Source organism: Phymastichus coffea, unplaced genomic scaffold (assembly GCF_024137745.1).
Source record: "Phymastichus coffea isolate CEN01 unplaced genomic scaffold, Cenicafe_Pcof_1.1 PCOF00074, whole genome shotgun sequence".
Classification (NCBI taxonomy): Eukaryota; Metazoa; Arthropoda; class Insecta; order Hymenoptera; family Eulophidae; genus Phymastichus; species Phymastichus coffea.
The window spans coordinates 468,800-488,132 of record NW_026706885.1 but is presented as its reverse complement, the minus strand read 5'-3'; the positions used below and the strand labels follow the sequence as shown (position 1 = coordinate 488,132).

The window sequence follows — 19,333 nt, the reverse complement described above, 5'->3', positions numbered from 1 at the left end:
TTATCGAGCAATCGGCTCTTGAGTTTCACGCATATACGCACAATACAGATGCGCGCAGTACAGTCTTGACTGCAAATATTTCCGATGAGAAGGCAGGCCTTTCGGAATAGAGGCCTAAGAATGCAGAATTGAGCATGGGGCGTCTAAAAAAATTTGTAGATCTTAAAAAATTGCTACGACTTTGTGCACGTAGTTTTTCGATTGGACGCCTAATTGTTGAGATATCGAATTTTTGAAGCACTCATAGAGCTCAGAGTCGGCGGCTTATTGCTCGAGCTGACTGTACTTACAGGCAGCGCGGTAAGGCTGACGGGCTGACGAAGAGAATAACCATCTGATCGGGCTACATGCCTGCTTGTGTGGATCTCCCTACTACTTACCCATTTCGGCCGATACGAAAACTATGTACAAGCAGCTCTTGAGCCACGATTACTCTGTAAATACGGAATCGATTGATGCGATATTTTGGCCTTATTTTCTTTTAAGTATCTCCTCTTTACCGCTACAATTATTCCAATGTTTCATTCCTCATTGTTCCCAAAATTAATTACGTGCTTATGATCGATTATATTTTGCACGCTTGTAATTAATTAAATAGCTACGGATACTGTGGCAAATTCATTCTAGAGTAGAAAATGGTCATATATTTTTAATCGTTGCAGGTTGACTGAAAAAAAACCAAGGTTATCAGCAAATAAAAGCAAATTGTCATTGCTGCCGAGTAGGAAAGCATGTAAAAGAGCATTCGGCCGCTACTACTATCATCATCTCTCAGCGCTTACTTTCGCCGAGAGAAGAAAGAACTCATCTTTCAGTACCAAGATAAACCTTCGGAAAATATTCTCGATAAATAATTGTTTATAACTGCATTTTATTTGCAACAATATTTTTTGTACAAAACTGATCTCAAGAGCACTCATATTTATATATCATTCGCTTGTATGCAGAAGAGAAATTATTCATTTGGTCTCTGTCCTACTGCGCGTAGTATTATGGAGCACAAGGGAGATAGAGTGTAGACAGAGTGTGGAGTATCGTTCGTGAGACGGCGTCAATTTCGGCTTGACAGAAGCCTTTCCCGGCAAAATGACGCGTGGGGCATTATAAGAAAAATGTAGATGAGAAAAAGTTGGACGGACTTTGTGTGCACGGATTTTCGATTTAGCATCTGGTCGCGAAAATATTCCACTTGGAAGTTGATTTTTCTAGCGAGCAGCCGGCAACGATCGACGCCCAGTGCTTCTCGGCCGTAAGCGCGCTCACACAGGCAGCAGGTTTCTCCATGTATATGTAGCTCGCAGTACACTCAGCACTCAAAGTATTTGCAAGCGGTCAATTGAGATTGAAAAATCCAGCGAAACGGAGGCCATTTCGAGCCTGGCGCGTCATTAGAAAATTGTAGAGCGAAAAATTGTAGGAGGACTTTCCGTGCTTAGTTTGTCGATCAGAAATTTTGTTAAAGAGTTATGATTTTTCGCATCTCTGCACATAACCTAACATTTGTACGAATTTTAACGAGTACTGTACCGACAACGGACGCTACGGAGAGCGCGGCAAGCCGTTCTTGAGGCTACAGCTATCGTTCACAACGTTGAATATTCGCTTATATCGACAAGTACATGTATTTTGCGGCTCCGTGAACGCATGTGGTTTGCTATCCTGCATTTGTTATTTCAAACGTTTTTTTGAAATCTATGGTTTCTATTCACTAAATCTTCTTATAATGTTATTTTTTTATTTAATCATTGTTTTTATGATTTCTTTTCACATAAGTAAAATATAATATGTGAAACTTAAATTTAAACATACGTGCAACGATTGAATTTGTAATAAGTTTGCAACGTCATAATATTTTGTTATGCTCAACATATTATGCGTAAATTATTCAGGCGGTAAACGAATCATACAACTTACAACATAACATTTCATAACTATGGTATGATTGGCTGAATCTTATTACAATCAAAGAAGCCGAATCGTTATACTTTTTAGTAATTAACTGAAATATACATACATCATTTATGTTACAGTAATCTATTTGATTATATCTATAATTTGAATTTAAACTTACAAATCTTATGAACATACAAAACATATAACAATAAAATAAATGCTGCAAACTGTTCATTTTAAAATAGTTATAATAATGTATTTCTTTAAAATGCGCAACAAAATTTGGTTGCCCATCGTTTTAATGTATTTATATAATGCTAAATATTTTGGATTAATTATCATGAATTTTTTTTAAAAAAGTGACAACAATAATTTTTTATGCTAAATTTCAGTTGGGTAAAATATATTTCTACGTAGTGAATAAAAATTGCCTATTTTACGGGAATGCTCATAGTGTACACAATCAAATACGTAAAATTGCTTTTCATTAACGTGTTTCCTGATAATAAAAGTAATGTCACCTCCTTATTTCGTATTTTATATTATATCATAACAAAAACGTAACTCAATATTCAATAACGATAATTTTTTTATACATATTAACTGACAGATGATTGGATGTTAATACAGTATTCATGTTTATTATTAATTTATATCGATTTCAAAGATTTATCGATAAAAATGATGTTACAAATGTTATAAAATTTTGCTTAGCATATAGAAATATATTTTCGAAAGCTTTAGTATTTCAATGCAATAGAAGTCTAGATAAATAAATGAAATACACATTATTTACTGTAAAGTATATCTTCAAAATGTAATGTATCAATTTAGAAAACTTTAGTTACTGGTTGTGATAGAGTAACGACAAGCGATTTGCATAAAAATTATTTCATAAAATTCATACAATGTTAACAATTATTATAAGTATCCTTTTCCACTTCAAACTGTTTGTGATTCTTCAAACTTTTATATCCCTTTTCACTTCCATAATAATCATCTTTAATTATCGCTTTTAAAATACATATTGTCAAAAATTCGAAAAAAAAACTTACAATTTCGATAAGATATAATTATGTGATGTTTTCATCTTAAACAATATCTTTCCAATATTTCGTAAATATCTTTTCAATAGATAAAGGGACATGCACAATGGTGAGCAGTTCATAATAAATTCTGTGCGAACTGATTGCAGTATTTTTTTAAATGATAAATTGAACTTTATTGTGTCAATAAATGAAATTTTGACCATTTTAAAAAATTGTATTTCAATTTGGGAGCAGTGAATATTGCCTTCGTTAAAGATGTATAAAATATTATATAGTTGTAAAATTTATTACGCTTTTATAATGTGGCAAGGATTAAAGCTTGTTAAAAATAAAGTTGAAACAATGAATTTGCTTTTTGTTCTTAAAAAAGATATTATAACAATTTTTCCTTTCAAATATTTCGCTTTGCAATAAATCACAAGAATTTTAGATATAATGAAAAAACTATGTCAAATTACTGCTCATTTGACTGTAATGAAGCGATTTTATATAAAAATGAGAATCAATTATTATATTGATTAATTTTATTATTGATGATTTGTTAATTTTTAATTTGTAAAAATTAGTTAAATTACTTTTCAATTTCACGTATCCTTTATACTGCAACATTATTCTCTTAGTTATTTCAGCCAATTTAAAATTTTTAATAAATTAGTATGAAACATTGAAGAAATATTTGAATTTTGCTCAAATATAAGTAAGATTTTGCGAAGGAAAATGTTATTATTGTTGTAAAAACATTTGAAAATCAAAGGATGGAGACAAAAGGTAGAGAACATCTCAAGCCGAAAATCTCGGTTGGCAAGCAGGGTCCTCGTACCTGGAGGAATCCCGGCAGAAGCGAAAGTGTCCCATTGTGTGAGGCTAGCCTAAACAGGCGTACAGGGAAGGGAGCAACAAGAGAGCGAACCGAGACCGAGTGGAGGTGCCGGCAGCAGCGGCAGGCTCAGTCAGTTGGCAGCGAGACGTAGAACGACAAGCAGCGCAAGTGGTATAGCACTCTCTCTCCACTCTCGCTCTTTCGCCAGCCCCACTAACCAACTACTACCACATATTTACTCGTTGCCAAGCGCGCGTAGTATATCTATATACACCGATCAGACATGGCCGATATCAGCAAGGACGAGCTCCGCAAGGAGATCATCGGTTAGTACACTTTATTTCTGTATATACGCCATCGCTCCTCACTTTAATCGCTCATCTTACTTGGTTGTTCAATCAACTAGTGAATCACGACTAAATTTCACATCAGTTATTGGAATAAAAGTTGAGTTTTACTATTGTCGCGGCGCGCACTTCCGTAGCGTGGGGCACGCCATCAGCCATTGCTTTCACATTCATTTTTTCAAGTCTTTCGCTTGGAATTTAAGAAAATTACGCAATGCAAAAGATTCCTCGTAATTTTTCGGATTTTTCCACGAGTTTCAATCTGTTTATTCCGGTACGAGGAGAGCCAGCAACGAGCTCAGAGAATAATGGAGGCGAAGCTTATCGCTCGACGGCGGCGGCGCTTTCTTCGGTATACACATTCGGCCTCTCGTGCAGCGCGCGCCGCTTCTCGTTTTCGTTCTCTACACGCGCGTGCTTTGCTATGACGCGCGCTGCCCGCCAATCTTTGTGTGTTCGCTTTTTTTCGCCTTTGGCTTTTTTCGGCGTTTTGCACTTCTTTGTCTCGTTCCAGGTTTCCAAGCCAATTATCGAATTTATCAACAGTGATGCTACATCTTTTTATAATTTATAAACTACGTCGCTTTATAAAGATTTCTAACGCAAGAACATTATTGCTACAATATTCCACTGTACATTTCATTATTATTCATAGTTTTCATACATATTGTTTGTATTTGTATCTTAATTTGATGATTTTTTTTTATTTTTATAAATACATTTTTTTATTAAATGATAATTTTCAGTCTATATGTATAGACAATTCATGAATCGAATTAGAAAGGAAATTTTTTTTTTTTACACAGGAAAACTTGATTTTTGAACAAGTACTTACTTCAGACTGCCATTTTTTGACTTTTAGACGTTAAAAGTTGGAGCAACTAAGTTAAGCTTTCGGAGAATAAATAAAGATAACTGAATGTTTGTGTAAAATGTCAATGAACCTCATGGAATTTATGTCAAATATACGTACCCTTCAAACAGTTGCGATCCAACGTGCCTCATTCGTTCATAACTGTATACAAACAAAATTTGAGTTTTCGGAGCGATGCTCCAATACGTGTGTAATGCTGAGTTGAGTTTGTACGTCTCAACGCAACTTGCAATTGAAGTACGCCTATGAGGCCTCGACTATTTGACAACGGCAATTCGTTTATTCAAGGATCTGCCAAATGAAAATAACCGACTCAACAATTCTGCATGCAGATTTTCATCTGCAAACATTTATCTAACCTAGAGTTTTAGCAGTTCTGCAAAATTTTCAATTATGCATAATTTCAGACACGGGAAGTGGTATTTGTGACAGAGTGCGCAATTCAAGCAATATATGCAGGGTAAAATTTAAATGCTGAGAAAGTACGGTCCGACGGTGAAGCTCAGCGATGGGTGGTTCACAGTGCAACAAGGGGGGAAAGAACGATTAATCTACAAAGTGGTACGGCCTCGACGCCGACACGCTTTCATATTAATTTTTATTTAACTGTCTGTTTATTGTTACTCTCAATAATAGTAATTAACATAAAACGATTGAAAGGTGAATAAACGCAGTAAGGTTTGTGCGCGCTTGGTAAAGCGCGGTGAGCGCTCGTAACCCGGCAAAGGGGCACAAGGGATAAGTGGTTAGCATGTATAGGCGCGACTATAGCTCTTTTCGATTTCATTCGAGGGAGCGAGACTCTATAAAGTTTCGACTCTCTACGCAGTACCATCTGCGCGCCCTTTGTAAATGTACAGGATGGCGCACATTTGCACCTGAACGTGTACGCGCGTTTTGGCCTCATCGATTTTTTCCTTTCGACTTTTCTTGCCGGCTCTTTGAGAACCTCATTCGTGCGTTACCGACTGCGCGTGACTTTTTCCTAAACGTTTTGTTTCGTTTTATTTATTTTTTTTTGTCAAAGTATTTTTTTCAAACAAACAGAAAAAACATTTCTACACTTCGTTTCTCCCTTCAAAAGTATGTTTTTTTTCAGTACGTTCAAATTATTTCTACAAACAGCTGCTTGCAGCATATATAGCATAATTATTTATACGTTTTTCGTCATCAGATGTTTTGCAATACAACTGTGTTGATTATTTATTTCTGTTGCAGCTATCTTGAAAGATGCCGACTTGAATGCAATATCAGCCAAGAAAGTCAGGCAGCTGATTGAGGAAAAATTAGACGTTGATCTGACCGAAAGGTAAGTTTTGTTTTTACGATAATTTACCTATCACATAAATGGGAATCAGATTTTTTGTTCGATATAATTAAAAAAAGATAAACAACTCTCGCGTATCGCTTACATTACGGATACAAAGCAGGCGCTCATGCATATAAACTAGACAAGGTGCACGAGCGAGTTGTCTTGTATCCAACAAGAAATGAAGGGTCTCTGCGTGCAATCTTAAACACTTGATTCGCACCTCGTTCCCCCTTCAACAATTTTTCTTTTTCAGACTCCTCACTTTTCCCGTCAATCGATTCATTTTAAACGGTAACCATGAAAAAATTTTAAAATTTTAGGAAGAAGGAAATGGACGACCTTGTAATGGAATGTCTTGCTGAAAAGCAGGACGGCGCTGCCAAGAAAGCACCAAAGAAAAAGGTGGCCAGTGAATCTGAAGATGGCGAAGAGGAAGAGGAAGAAGAGGCTTCCGATGAGGAGGAAGAGGAGGAAAAGAAACCGTCAAAGCGTGGACCTCCCAAGAAGACAGCTAACAAACGTAAGAAGGGCTCTTCCGACGACGATGAGAGCGCCAGTGACGAAGACGCTAGCGACGAGGAGTACAGTCCCAAAAAGGCCAAGCCTGGAAAAAAAGGTACTTCTTTATTACACAGTTAAACTGGCAGAATTTGACATGAATTAGTTGATTATTTAGTACGTTTTACATACTCAATTGTGACAATTTACCTAATCAGGAAAAGCTGGAAAGAAGGGGAAAAAAGGAAAAGGTGGCGACAGTGACTCAGGAGACTCCGACTGGGGTAAGAGTCAAAGCTGCACGCCAACCCAAAATCTATCTATGTAGTTGCTTTTCTTCTGCTCAAACTTTTCTTTATTTTATTCAATTTTCAATTAAAAACCAATCGTTTGTTTCCTTTTTTGATAAATCTAGTCGATCATTATTTGAAAAAATCAAATAAGGTCTGCCTAAAACTGGAGCAGGGCAATGTGAAATATTTTCTTTAATGTTATAAACCCTATTTATCAATATTACTTATTACTAAAACGATGTCTTTTAACACTACTATTTCATTTCCGTTGTCTCACAAACATTAATAGAATTGATTCTTTGTAGATGTATTTAGATATGTTTTTACAACGCTAAAAACAATATACTAATTATATTAAATATTTTTTCAGCGCAAGCCAGACCTGCCAAGAAAGCCGGAGGTGCTAAGAAGGGAGGTGGCGGCAAGGGTAGTGGATATACTCGTGAAATTACTTTGACCCCCGAGCTCGCTGCCGTCGTTGGTGCTAAACAGATGGCCCGATATGAAGTTGTCAAGAAAGTATGGAGTATCATTAAGGAGAGGAACCTTTATGTGAGTTGATACTTCATAACCGTTTCTTTACTAACAATGTATTAATAAGTATCTTTTTAACAACGTCAATCTTTCGTAATTTTTGCGTAATTATCTGCAATTTTGTCTTTTGACCGATTCCAATGTAAACATTTTATTGCAGGATCCTAAGAACAAACAATATGCTATCTGTGATGATGATCTTTTAAAGGTAATTGGCGTCAAGCGCTTCAGGACTTTTGGAATGATGAAATACCTGAAGAATCACTTTTTAAACTAAATCGTTCCTTTACGTCAATGACTATACAAACGTGATATATAAGTATATGTATGGAACCAACAGCGCCAATCCATCGCCGCGGGCTAAATAACGAAATACACATTCATACACATCGTACATAAGAATTTATGTACACACAAACACATCGCATTGTATACACAAAATTTATTTTTATGTATTGTGCGCAAAACACGTGACATTTGTATATCAAAAAATCTTTTTTATCGTACAAGACTAACCCTATTTCATTAACATGTAAATCTGTTATAACTGCTCCGTTTTATGTTTTACGTCGTTTTATTTTAAAGCAAACGACAGGTACATTGAGTATTAATTGCTCAGTTGATAGGTTTGATTTCGTATATATTTTGTTGTATATTCTTTTTTTATTTTATACGTTTTAAACACTGAGTCATCTATAAAACTTAAGTAGTTTTGACAGATTTACTGAATTCGTATTCCTTTAATGTAACTTTTGGTAAGATTAAATTGTACCTTTTTGCATTCTTATTTTGTAAGCTCGTAATATTATACCAACTATGAAGACAGTACTTTGGTATGAAAACGTTCATTATTTCATAATAATTTTTGTAAGATTCTGTTTGTGATGTATGAATCCTTTTTTATTAGACTGCTTACGTATGTTATTTTTCAATCGTGAATTGTAAGAGTATATTTAGATACACAAAATTCATTCAAATGATTATTTCAGTTTTATAATCAGGTATTAATTTAACTTTTTATGAAATTCTTTACATGTTCATATCACGCAATGATAAAATTATATTACTTGAAAATAAAATCAATATAAATATTCAAATTTGTCTGAAGTTATTTTTTATTTTATAGTAAAAATTAAATTAGTTGTGCTCGTTGCATAAATCTGTCTATTAGTTTTTTTGTTCTTAGCATATATACTATACTACACTAAGCAGAAAAACTGTGAATTAATAAATTCAATTCTATGTAGTTGATAAATATTATAGCGTAGATCTTCACAGCATGAATTTAATAGATATATCAAAACATTCGTGTATTCAACTGATATCGATGTAATTTCATATGCCAGTAATATTTTGATATTTTTTAAACAAACTTCGAATTCAAATACTAATTTTAAAAGAATACATGGAAAATATGAAATTAAATATAATTAGCATAGAGCGTGAAATGATATAGATATTTAAAAATGTTAAACTATGGAGTAATTGGCGTATATGAACAATATCAAATTAAAAATAATGCTTAAATTTTTATACAAAAAAATTTTTATTATTTTCGTTTTGCCACCTATCCTTTTAATACGTTAGCCGCATACTTTCTATTTTACTATTAATTATGAATTATTCTCTAAGTATAAAGTTATAGAACTATGAAATTCAGTAATCTAAGGATTTTAAGAAAACTATTAGTTTCAAACAACTGTGTAATTAAAGACGACGGACTAGTCAATGTGGTTTTAACTACTCCATTTTACAATATCAATGTAATATTCAAATTAATTGTTGTAATAGCCACATTTTCCATGATAACATAGTATAAATAAATTCTTAAAATAGACCTTAATGTCTGCGTAGCTTGTCAGTAATAAGTCAAATTTTATTTTCATGAAAAATGATGGTTTCATTTAGAACCCGTTGGTTCTACATTTTTTAAATAGTTTAACGAACGGCAACCATCAATTTTCTCACAATTTCACAAAATTGTCTTCAAATCACTCGGTCTATTCTAGTTTATATAATTAATATTAATAGGTTATTGAATTTATAAGGGTACGTATTCAAGTTAAAAGCTTCAAGTAAATGTTTCAACCACATTTTCAAGAAACAAATAATGACGATATTTTAATATCAGCTTAATATCTACTTATAAGTCAAAAAATTAAAGAAAAGGATTAAAGCTATTTTGTTCGATGATGTTATCGTCAAATTTTGTTACAACTGAATGAAGTGTTTAAGAAAAATGATTTATATTTTTCGGACAATATTTACATAGCGCGACTTTATAATAGTTGGTATCTTTTTCTTCATTGTTTTGTGGATGAGTATTACGCATGCAATCGCTGAGTTAAATCTGCTCACAGAAATCAGGTGATCAATTTTTATTTCCGCAACCACTAGTTCAAATGAGTACCATAATTTCAAATGAAATATTTTCAAAATATTAAAGTATTATAGATTGTGCTAACGAAGAACTTATGCATATCTTGCAAATTTACAACGCAGAGAGCAGTAATTGATCGTCAATCTCTTAAAACATTAATTCAATTAAACATTTGAAGTAGATGTGAATGTTTATAGATTAAGAATAAACTTTTACCAAAGCAGTAACTTATGGTGCAGTATCTAAAAGAACGCTATTCCTTTCTGAAAATTCAAAATATGAACACATTTTCTTTATCCGTAACTGTTACAAACTCGATAGGAATGAATACATTTTAAATACTCAGAAAATTAAAATCATGCTTACTTATGAATCATTAAACCACTTGGAAAATCTTGCACAACAATAACTACAAGTTATTAGTTTTTTATTACAACTTTTATAAATTTAATGGTTACATAATTTACGGGATAATCGAAATGCCATTCATATTTAAAAGTAATGGAATTTCTAAAATTTGATATTCCTATTTTCATAAAAATTTGTACAAATTTTGAGATACCATTTCCGCGTGTATTTTTCAACTATTTTAGATGCATATCGAGGATGCAATGTATAATATTTGTTCAGGAAAAATAAAAAACAGCTATCATCGCCAGCTGCATAATGATATACTGCCGTTGCCGCTTTATTTAAACTGTCCGTTTAACAGGTATGGTAATTTTAGTATTATTGCAGTTTCTTGATTATACATTTGACTCCGAAAAGAAAAATTATCTGTAATTAAACTGATTAATGTGAATAAAATTAATATTAAGTAATATGAACAAAATATCACAGAGCTGATTTTTGGTAAGCCGTGAAGGAATTTACTTAGCGGTCTAGTCTGGATAAAACGAGTCAGCATCTTATACAAGCTAAATACACTATTTTAATTTTGCAGTTGGTTTTCTTTTACAATTCTAATAAATAGCTTTTCAACAATAAATGGGAGTCATAAATAATGTTTTCATTTTGTACAAGAGTAACACAGATCTGCATGGTTTTGTTGATCAACTAAGGGTCATTTTCGAAGTAGAATTCGAATCCGAAGTCAGGTTTTTTAGATATTCTAATTTAAAAAGGCGAAAAAGATGATTTTTTGGTATATTTGAGGTTTTTTAACATCGTGAAAAAAAACTTTTTCCTATAAACGTAGAATGTTACCGGAAAGGTCAACTCTTACTTTTCAAAAACCATTTTTCAGATTTGAGATAACTTTTTTCCATCGGGATATCGTTAATTAAAGTCAACAATTTTGCATATGCTATATGTGCGTATTCGGAAAATTAGCTGATTCGAAACTGCTAAAATACTTGACTTCAATCAACGATATCTCGATGGAAAAAAGTTAACTCAAATCAGAAAAATGATTTTTGAAGGGTAAGAGTTGACCTTTCCAGTCATTTTCTGCTTTTATAGAAAAAATTTTTTTCCACGATGTTACAGAACCTCAAATATATCAAATAAAATCACCTTTTTTGTTTTTTTGATTTAGGATATCTAAAAAACCTGACATATGGACAAATTCTGATTTTAGATTAGAATTCTACACACAAAATTACTTCAGAAATGATCTTTAGTTGGCTAATAACAATCACAACTTCTTATTTTGTGGATCTGTGTAATGATTCACTTCCATACGTAAATATATTGATAAATAATGTTCAATATTATCCATGAAAGGTTTTGACTTCAAGTACGTAAATAATGCTTCGAACTTTTTTCTTAAACAGCCTTCTTCGGTTTATAGATTCGTTGTATTTATTTTTACTTTTAAGAGGCCGCTATACATATTTATAGATATAGATACAATCAACAATTTTGTCACGGTTGCTGTTCAATGATTTACCTAATCATTTATGTAAATCAACCATTTATTTTATAACATTATATAGGTTCAAGTGGATCCGTAGTCTTGTTTTCATTCGTTTGTACTTGCTTTTCTGTTGGTATTGACGTGTAAACCCAGATATTATTACGGAAATGTGATTGGGAAGTTTGGCTACTGCTTGATTTACATTGGCAAAGGTTTGCCTGTCGACACAATTTGTTTTTATAACATTCTAAATAGTCCGATTCTCTTCTAGAAAATGTAAAATATAAAGCTTACCATATGCAAAGCTTCGTACCGGTAAGACCAAATGCTTGAACCAATTTCATCGATCTTGCTTTGTGGCATATGCGTCTCCGTTTGAATTATTCGATTTCGTCGAGTCTTTAATGGTTCGCATGCTCCACACAATCTAAATCAGAAAATCAACGTCAATTTTACAGCGATATATTTTATATTGATCACGCTGCGAATTGTAGTTGATTTCAAACATAAAGCATTTATTACCTTCCATGTCGGCTGATAATTGGAACGAAATCGTGAAGCTTGAATAAATCAATGTACTCCGGTCGCTTTCCGATAATATTCAAAGCCACACCCACCCACCTAAAATCAGATAATACTCATTGTTAATTTCGTTGGTGCTTCGACGAAAAGCACTTTCGCGTTTATCGAAGCGCAGAAGCGCTTGTGAATTTTATGAAGAGTTCGAGAGAAGTACAACGAACTTGTCTGGATCATTTCCAAATTGTCGAGCAGCGCAAACAGAGCTAAAAGCATAACACCTGCCTTTCCATTCTAATACGCCAATACATGGGTTGCCAGGGATCAGGGCGCCATTGCCGTAAGCAAAACTCCACGCGCAAAAACCGAGAAACTGCAAAACCCCAATAGATTAAAAGATAGGGCACTTTTCGTTGTATTTGTCGTCTATGTGAAGCTTCATTTACTTGCAGTTTCAGTTTCTCGTAATCTTCGTCGCTATTTGAATAAGCTACAGAGCAGCTTCCGCATTTCACTATAAAATTACACACTTATCGTATAATCCTAGTTTGTTTACTGATAAACATAATCCGTATACGAACCTATCGATGTGCTCATAGTTCGTAACAATCTTTTTCGGTCTTCAAGTATTTTGGCTCCGCCTAACATTTGTTGCAATTGAAATTCTTGAGCTGCATTTAACTTCAATATAACAAAGTCAGGCGTTATTCGGATAAATCTTTTAGTATGCTTCAGCGTATGCACTTACTTTAGGAAATAAGCTGACTATTTCACAAACGACGTCATTTATGCAATTTAACTCGTAACTTTTGTACCGGAACTTTCGCCATATCTCGTTAATTTTGGTGAGCATTTTCTACGAGAACAAACTCAATTTTAATGATTCGAACGCCAAGTAATCTGTTGGACAGGCTATCCAAAATGACTTTACCAAATCTATATGTGTAATCTTAGTATCAATTAGGAGCGTCCACAGCTGCGACAGTGACTTCAGAGTCTGTTTTAGGTAACTGCTCGACAAATTCACCTCTTTCCTGATGTTTTTCACATCCGGCAATAACATTCTGTAGAAGGAAACAAAAAAAAATCATGCGCTCAGGCGACGACAAAGCAGTGGTATCAAAGGATTCTATTTCGGGAGGTGAGCTACAATAGAAGTACTCGAATGGTATGTTGAAAACGAAACAAAAGCGCGAACCTTAAGTAAATTTCGAGCTGACGGGTGGCGACGAGCATCTCGATAATCCAGCGTTCGGAATCGCTGGATTTTGATCGTCCCTTCATCACTGCGTCCAGTGACGATGTGAGTTTGTATACTCTTTTCATCGTCAACTGCAGACAACTGATAATTTTATCGATCATCTCTGTCGCAGTCTCCTGTAAAATGTTCAACATTTTCGTCGATACAGAGTCAACTCACAAACTCTTCTACTCGAGCTTGCAGAGCGGGCATTTCCTATTTGAGTTGAGAGTTTTTATTATCAGCTAGTTCGTATGATAATCATTTTAGCGAAGAACAATAATTTTTTAGAAATGATCCTATCAGGCTAAAAAATTAATTGCTACGTACTAGCAATTAGATTTTTGACATCTGAAACTCATTTGGAATAACTTACAGCTATTGAAGAACTTATCCGTTTGACATCAAGGTGCTCATGCATATATATGAGCGGGATGATAACTAAGAGGTCCTCCAATCGTTTGATCTTATCTGGTTCCGATAAATTTATGTAGTCCCAAACCGATAGATAGTCGTGCAGTATATAAGAAACTATGCTGCAAGAGAAAAGGAAAGAAAGAAAGAAAATGCCGATTGAAGTGCAGCGTCGTCACACCGAAGTCCATCGTGGCCCGTTACTTCTCCTCGCGATAGCTCGTCAGCACAAAAGAAGAGCCTTTATACCCTTTCCTTTTATGTAGCTACAAAAGCTATAGCCTAGATAAGTTATCCTGGTAGCAGAGGAAAATCTTTGTGCAACTATACTCATTTACCAGCTATTCTACGTTTTTCAGTTTCGATAATCGATCGACTCAGCAAACGACTACATTAATATACCTATCAATTTCCGGATTCTCAAGATCCTCCAATTCGCCGTTAATTATGATAGTCCTGACTATATTCCAATAAACAGTCGCAGCATGATTAGATTGATAAATTTTCCTGCTAAGAGACTTGACTCTATCCGCTCTTTTCGTTTCGCGTTGCTCGATAAGGATTTCTGAAAGTCCAATAAAGTCAGCCTTTTCCAGTTCTCGCGGAGAGTTCTGATTAGGAAAAAAACGACTAATTAAACGGCAAACCACGAATAACAACCTTTGTCGCGAAGGTATTTGGTGACGTAATATTGATTCCACAGTATGACGAAACCCAGCGTGTCTGGATTCCTTTCTTGCAATATTGTCGTTACGACGTTGACTATCTCGATTCCGGTGAGTTGGACTTGGGGGTTATGGCCTTCATATCTCGGGCTCAACGATATTAGGAATACCTACGATTCGTCCATTGTTCAAAGATTAATGTCTGTTTTGACTGACTTATATAGCATATATAAAATCTTTGTGAAACAACTTCATTGGAAGCTATGCAAAAAAAGCTGATATCTCGATGGGCTGTATCAATTGTTTACCATGAAATTGATGAAATCCCGCGTGACATGATGAGTTCTTGAAATGTAGTTCGTATTTGTTGCATGCTTTTCTTCATCTGATTTTTTCAAATTGTTAATGATATCATTAACAATAAATTCTTCGTCAGGAGTGTTCATGTTGTGTAAGCCGATGATGCACTTCAGCGAATGTCACGGGCTTCCGAGCTTGAAAACGCGCGTTTCTTAGACAATACGTTTGATCGATTATTGACCGCTAGCATGGAGAAACACCTAGATAAATTATACTTGCTGTTGTATTCGATGTACAGTCTCAACACTGTTTTATTACAATATACGCGAGAACAAAGAGTGTCATTGCTAGAAGAATTTTAGAAGCATCTTTATTCTAACAGTATTTCGTATTCAATCTGAGTCTACATCTGAGAAATTGACGACGCCATTAATTTGCAAAGTACGAATGCAAAAGCTCGAACGTTGCAGCACATCTTATTTGTTTCATTGGTGATTCACGGCAGCAATGAAAGCAAACGACTCTTGCGCGGATATGAAAAGATTATCATTTTGTGACTAATGTGTCAGTTGCCATAACAGCAACTTCGTTCTCGATAACACACGATATTTATTATAATATCTTTGGAGGAAAAAATACGACGGTGTTATTCATCAATTGATAAACAATATAGACATGAAAATTCGTGACTCTACACTGACACGTCTTATTCCCAAAATTTTCTGACTATTTACCAATCTGTTTATTGCAAATCAAGGATGTCAGAAAAAAATTATCAGTTTCCGTCACAAGTACATAAACAGAGTGCTGCAGTGACTCACAAGCGACTTATCTTGCCGTCCATTTTCTCCTTGACGAAAATTAATGATTCACAATTTGGTTGTAAAGCCAAAAGCGCGCCATTTTTCGTGACTGTCGCGAACGGTCAGTAAACAGTAAGCTCACCGAACAAACCTACTACGACTCACACAAATGCGACTTCGTATTCCCGTTTATAGATGTAGAGTAGTGGCGACCAGCAAGTGGCGCGCCGCCGGTTCTTTACGCTTCGCTTGAAATTTCAAGTGAGACAGGGAATCAGTCTGGCACGGGACGTAGAGCGTAGTGCATGCGGTTGTCGCTCGCTCTCGACGCACATAGCGCGCGTGTGCACACAAAAAAGGCAGTTTTGTATAACCAACAAAACGGTTCTAGTGACAACAAAAAAAGTAAGCGCGACTACAAGAGTTTTTCGTTCTAGAAGTGTACTAACCTCCAATTAAAAAGAAGACGGGTGATACGCGAGTGCGGTGTTGTTAATTTTTTTATCTTGATTAAAACAATGCGCGACTGATGGCCGTGAGGATGCACCGCTGCTGGCTGGTCCTCTTGCTGCCGCTGGCGCTGTTCGTACATGACGCCAAACCCCATGCACCTCCTCCTCGTATCCAAGGTGATTCACTTGTATACACACAGAGACACACACATACATACATACACACATAAAATCGCCACTCCGTTATTTTTTTCTTTTTGCTTTCTTTCTCCATCTACAGCTGATTGAAGGTTTTACTCCTTTCCGTTGGCAATTTTTAAATCTTTTCGAAATTTCACAAGAGACACTGCGTTATTATGTCACTGGCAAAGTTATCGCGTCTGTTTTTTATGTTCTTTTTGTGCAGATGATAAAAAATGTCAATGGCACGTATACCATATATTTCAAAAGTGATACGTAAAAGATTTCATTCCCTCTCTTGTGAATTTGAAAATTGATGATAAACTATAAGTGGTGCACCAGTTATCCATTAATAATTTATTGGAAATTTTTAATTATCTTTGAATTGACTGCGTTGTCTTGATAAACGTTAATAGCAGCATCAACGTGTGAACATTTTCATTGAAGACTGTTGATAATGTGCATTAAACCCTATTTTACATCTTTTGATTGTAACGTCCATTGCGTATATAGAGTGACGGTTCCTCAATCAGACGAGATAATTAAAAACTAGCGCAATTACATTTTGTACTCCAAAGTGTAATCGACAATAGCACGTCTGCTGTTAACATCGTCACATTAACAATAAAAAAGAAAGAAAAACATCGTCTATACTATCGAATATTTTCATCTTGCACTTCTTTAAAACTCATTGATAAAGCAGTGATTCGTGTGCACGATAAGACCGTATTACAGAAACACTGGGAAAACACGAGAGAATACCGCCACCTCTTGTTCTCCTTAAATTCGATGTCCGGAGATAAAAAGTGTGGGTCGTATACGCGTACTGCAGTGATTACTCCTCGTCGATAAGAGTTTTATCGGATTCACGTCGCGAACGTGAATGCAGTTCTTAGCACCGATACATCCGGATTCGGCGCCTCTGCTACTACTCACCCCCCCCCCCCCCCCCCCTCAATGTGATTTTTTCTACATAAGAGAGGAAAAATGTGCGAACGATAAATTTTACCTAACGATCGTAGGATCATCAGTAAGACAAAACGGAGCCGACGTGGATGAAAAGAAAAGTCTATCGGAAGAGGATACTTATCCTCTCGAATCTTGAATTTCAAGTTGTCGAAGCATAGTTCTCGACGTCGCTGGTTTGAGAGTTTCTCTCGCTCCGGCTGAAAACTGCGCTGTAGGTCCTCCCAACCTTTTAAAGAAAAATCCTCGAGCGACACCGGCGTGAAATTGACCATTTTACGTCAAAATAGACACGGCGTTCGTTCGGGCTCCAAAGTGCATGTCCCCGGGGAGCTGACAAATGCTCGTAGTCGCTTTGTCGATTGCCATACCACCGACACTGCGGATTTCAAGTTTGATACTGCGGAAATCGATGGATTGGTTCGTAAAAGACGCTCTTTGCCGATCATCATCAGTCACCACTGAATTCTATTGTTTGTCTCTGTGGCTGCGATCATTTTTCTTTCTTTTCTTCCACCAATGGACTTTGGCTTTTCAATTGTTCCGAGTAGACGATTGTTGGGCAAATCATTTCTCTTTTTACGGACGGTAATCATATTTTTCTACGAGAATTTCATGCAAGTTCATCATAAATTACCGACGAAATAACGCCCATTAGGTAATAATCCGTGAAATGATTTACTGCCAAGATGATCTCTCGATCTGAAAGTCAGTCGGAGCAGACGGTGGATATACAGTCAGCCGAGAGGATTCATTCGAGAGAAGGAGAAACCGAAGAGCGAAAGGGCTGCCCCCCCCCCCCCCCCGAAAAACTAATAGTCAAGGAGCGGCCCACCTGGGCAGTGGCCAGAAAAAACAGACAGACGGACCGTTCGAGAAACGAAAAGCTATACGTTGGGAGAGGGACAAAAGGAACGAGAAAATTTACGCTGGCTACGGCTGCACGCAAGGAAAGCTACATTATCGAAACAAAAAAGATGAGTGGCGAAATGCGCGCCGTGAAGAGGTACTTGGACGACGTATCGCGCGGCGCCTCTTCAACGCCGACAAAAGCCGTCGATGAAATTTAAGGGCTTTTTGGGATGAGGCTACAAACAGTCGCGCCAGATTGCATCTCCGCGCGATAGTCGCCGAAGATTCTCTCTCCTTCTCGAGAAATAGCTTTTCGTCTTGTCGCTGGATAAGCTTACGCGGGCGGGCGGTCAAAATACGACCTGCACCCCTCGAAATTTACGGTTTTTCTTCGTTCGGCCTTTGCTTGCCTTACGGCCGAGCATGCTGTACGTCAAGTGTACGGGAGTCGACTAATAAAACTGCCAATTAGCCAGACAGCATTGGAAAGAGAGCGAGCGGGGGCGAGACGCTGCTACAATCACGCCGAGTTTCCATTAGCGCTCCTACCTCCATTCGGCGCGTCTTTATAATCTACGCAGACCGGCAGTCAAAGGATCAAAGAGCGCGGGACAGGGAATTCTCGCGTGTTTAACTGCAGTCGCACACTCCATGACGTCTGATTGCGAGCGTGGCACCGCGGACACAAAGAGCAGCGAGAATTATGAGTCAGGCCGCAGGTACGAGCGGAACTACGTGGCGGCGCGACGCGGGAATCCGCATTATTCGCCCGGTTCGCTTCTCTGCCGTACGCACGCGGACACGTTATTTTTCGATGACACGCCGCTCGTGCGGCTTTTCCGGGACAGTGAACTCGCCGTGGAAACTCGGGCGTTCCACTTGCCTCGGCAACCTCCTGCAGAGCTTGTGCCAAATCTTCAAAGTAGCTTCGTAAGGCGATCCACCTTGGACAAATAAATCACAGAGCACCTGTAGGTGCTCAGCTCCGACTGTTGCCTGCGAGGCAAGAGTTTCTCGGAGCACGGCAAATAAGAGACGGACAAGACGAGATCGCGCATATTTTTCTTTCTTTCTTTCGAAAAAT

The 19,333-nt window shown here is 36.4% G+C and overlaps 3 protein-coding genes across 3 annotated transcripts in view; 2 read left to right on the top strand and 1 right to left on the bottom strand.

Moving 5' to 3' along the window:
• The first annotated feature begins 3,877 nt into the window (after positions 1-3,877).
• LOC131668098 (uncharacterized) lies at positions 3,878-10,215 on the top strand. Its single transcript, XM_058941953.1, has 6 exons — positions 3,878-4,088; positions 6,202-6,292; positions 6,616-6,911; positions 7,012-7,077; positions 7,457-7,638; positions 7,781-10,215. Exons 1-6 carry the CDS (start codon positions 4,046-4,048, stop codon positions 7,895-7,897), a joined length of 795 nt encoding a protein of 264 aa, XP_058797936.1. The 5' UTR covers positions 3,878-4,045; the 3' UTR covers positions 7,898-10,215.
• Positions 10,216-11,789: 1,574 nt separating this feature from the next.
• LOC131668165 (cilia- and flagella-associated protein 206-like) lies at positions 11,790-15,142 on the bottom strand. Its single transcript, XM_058942095.1, has 12 exons — positions 15,005-15,142; positions 14,434-14,642; positions 13,994-14,153; positions 13,576-13,754; positions 13,309-13,441; positions 13,126-13,233; positions 12,959-13,058; positions 12,824-12,891; positions 12,602-12,750; positions 12,381-12,479; positions 12,153-12,285; positions 11,790-12,076 (listed from the first exon to the last, which is right to left on the bottom strand). Exons 1-12 carry the CDS (start codon positions 15,140-15,142, stop codon positions 11,930-11,932), a joined length of 1,623 nt encoding a protein of 540 aa, XP_058798078.1. The 3' UTR covers positions 11,790-11,929.
• A 957-nt stretch (positions 15,143-16,099) lies between these two features.
• The window catches only part of LOC131668128 (uncharacterized), a 56,799-nt gene continuing 53,565 nt past the window's right edge, over positions 16,100-19,333 (top strand). The window contains exon 1 of the mRNA XM_058942018.1: positions 16,100-16,428. Within this exon, the coding sequence (XP_058798001.1) occupies positions 16,329-16,428 (100 nt within the window). The 5' untranslated portion in view covers positions 16,100-16,328. The remainder of the gene's footprint in view (positions 16,429-19,333) is intronic.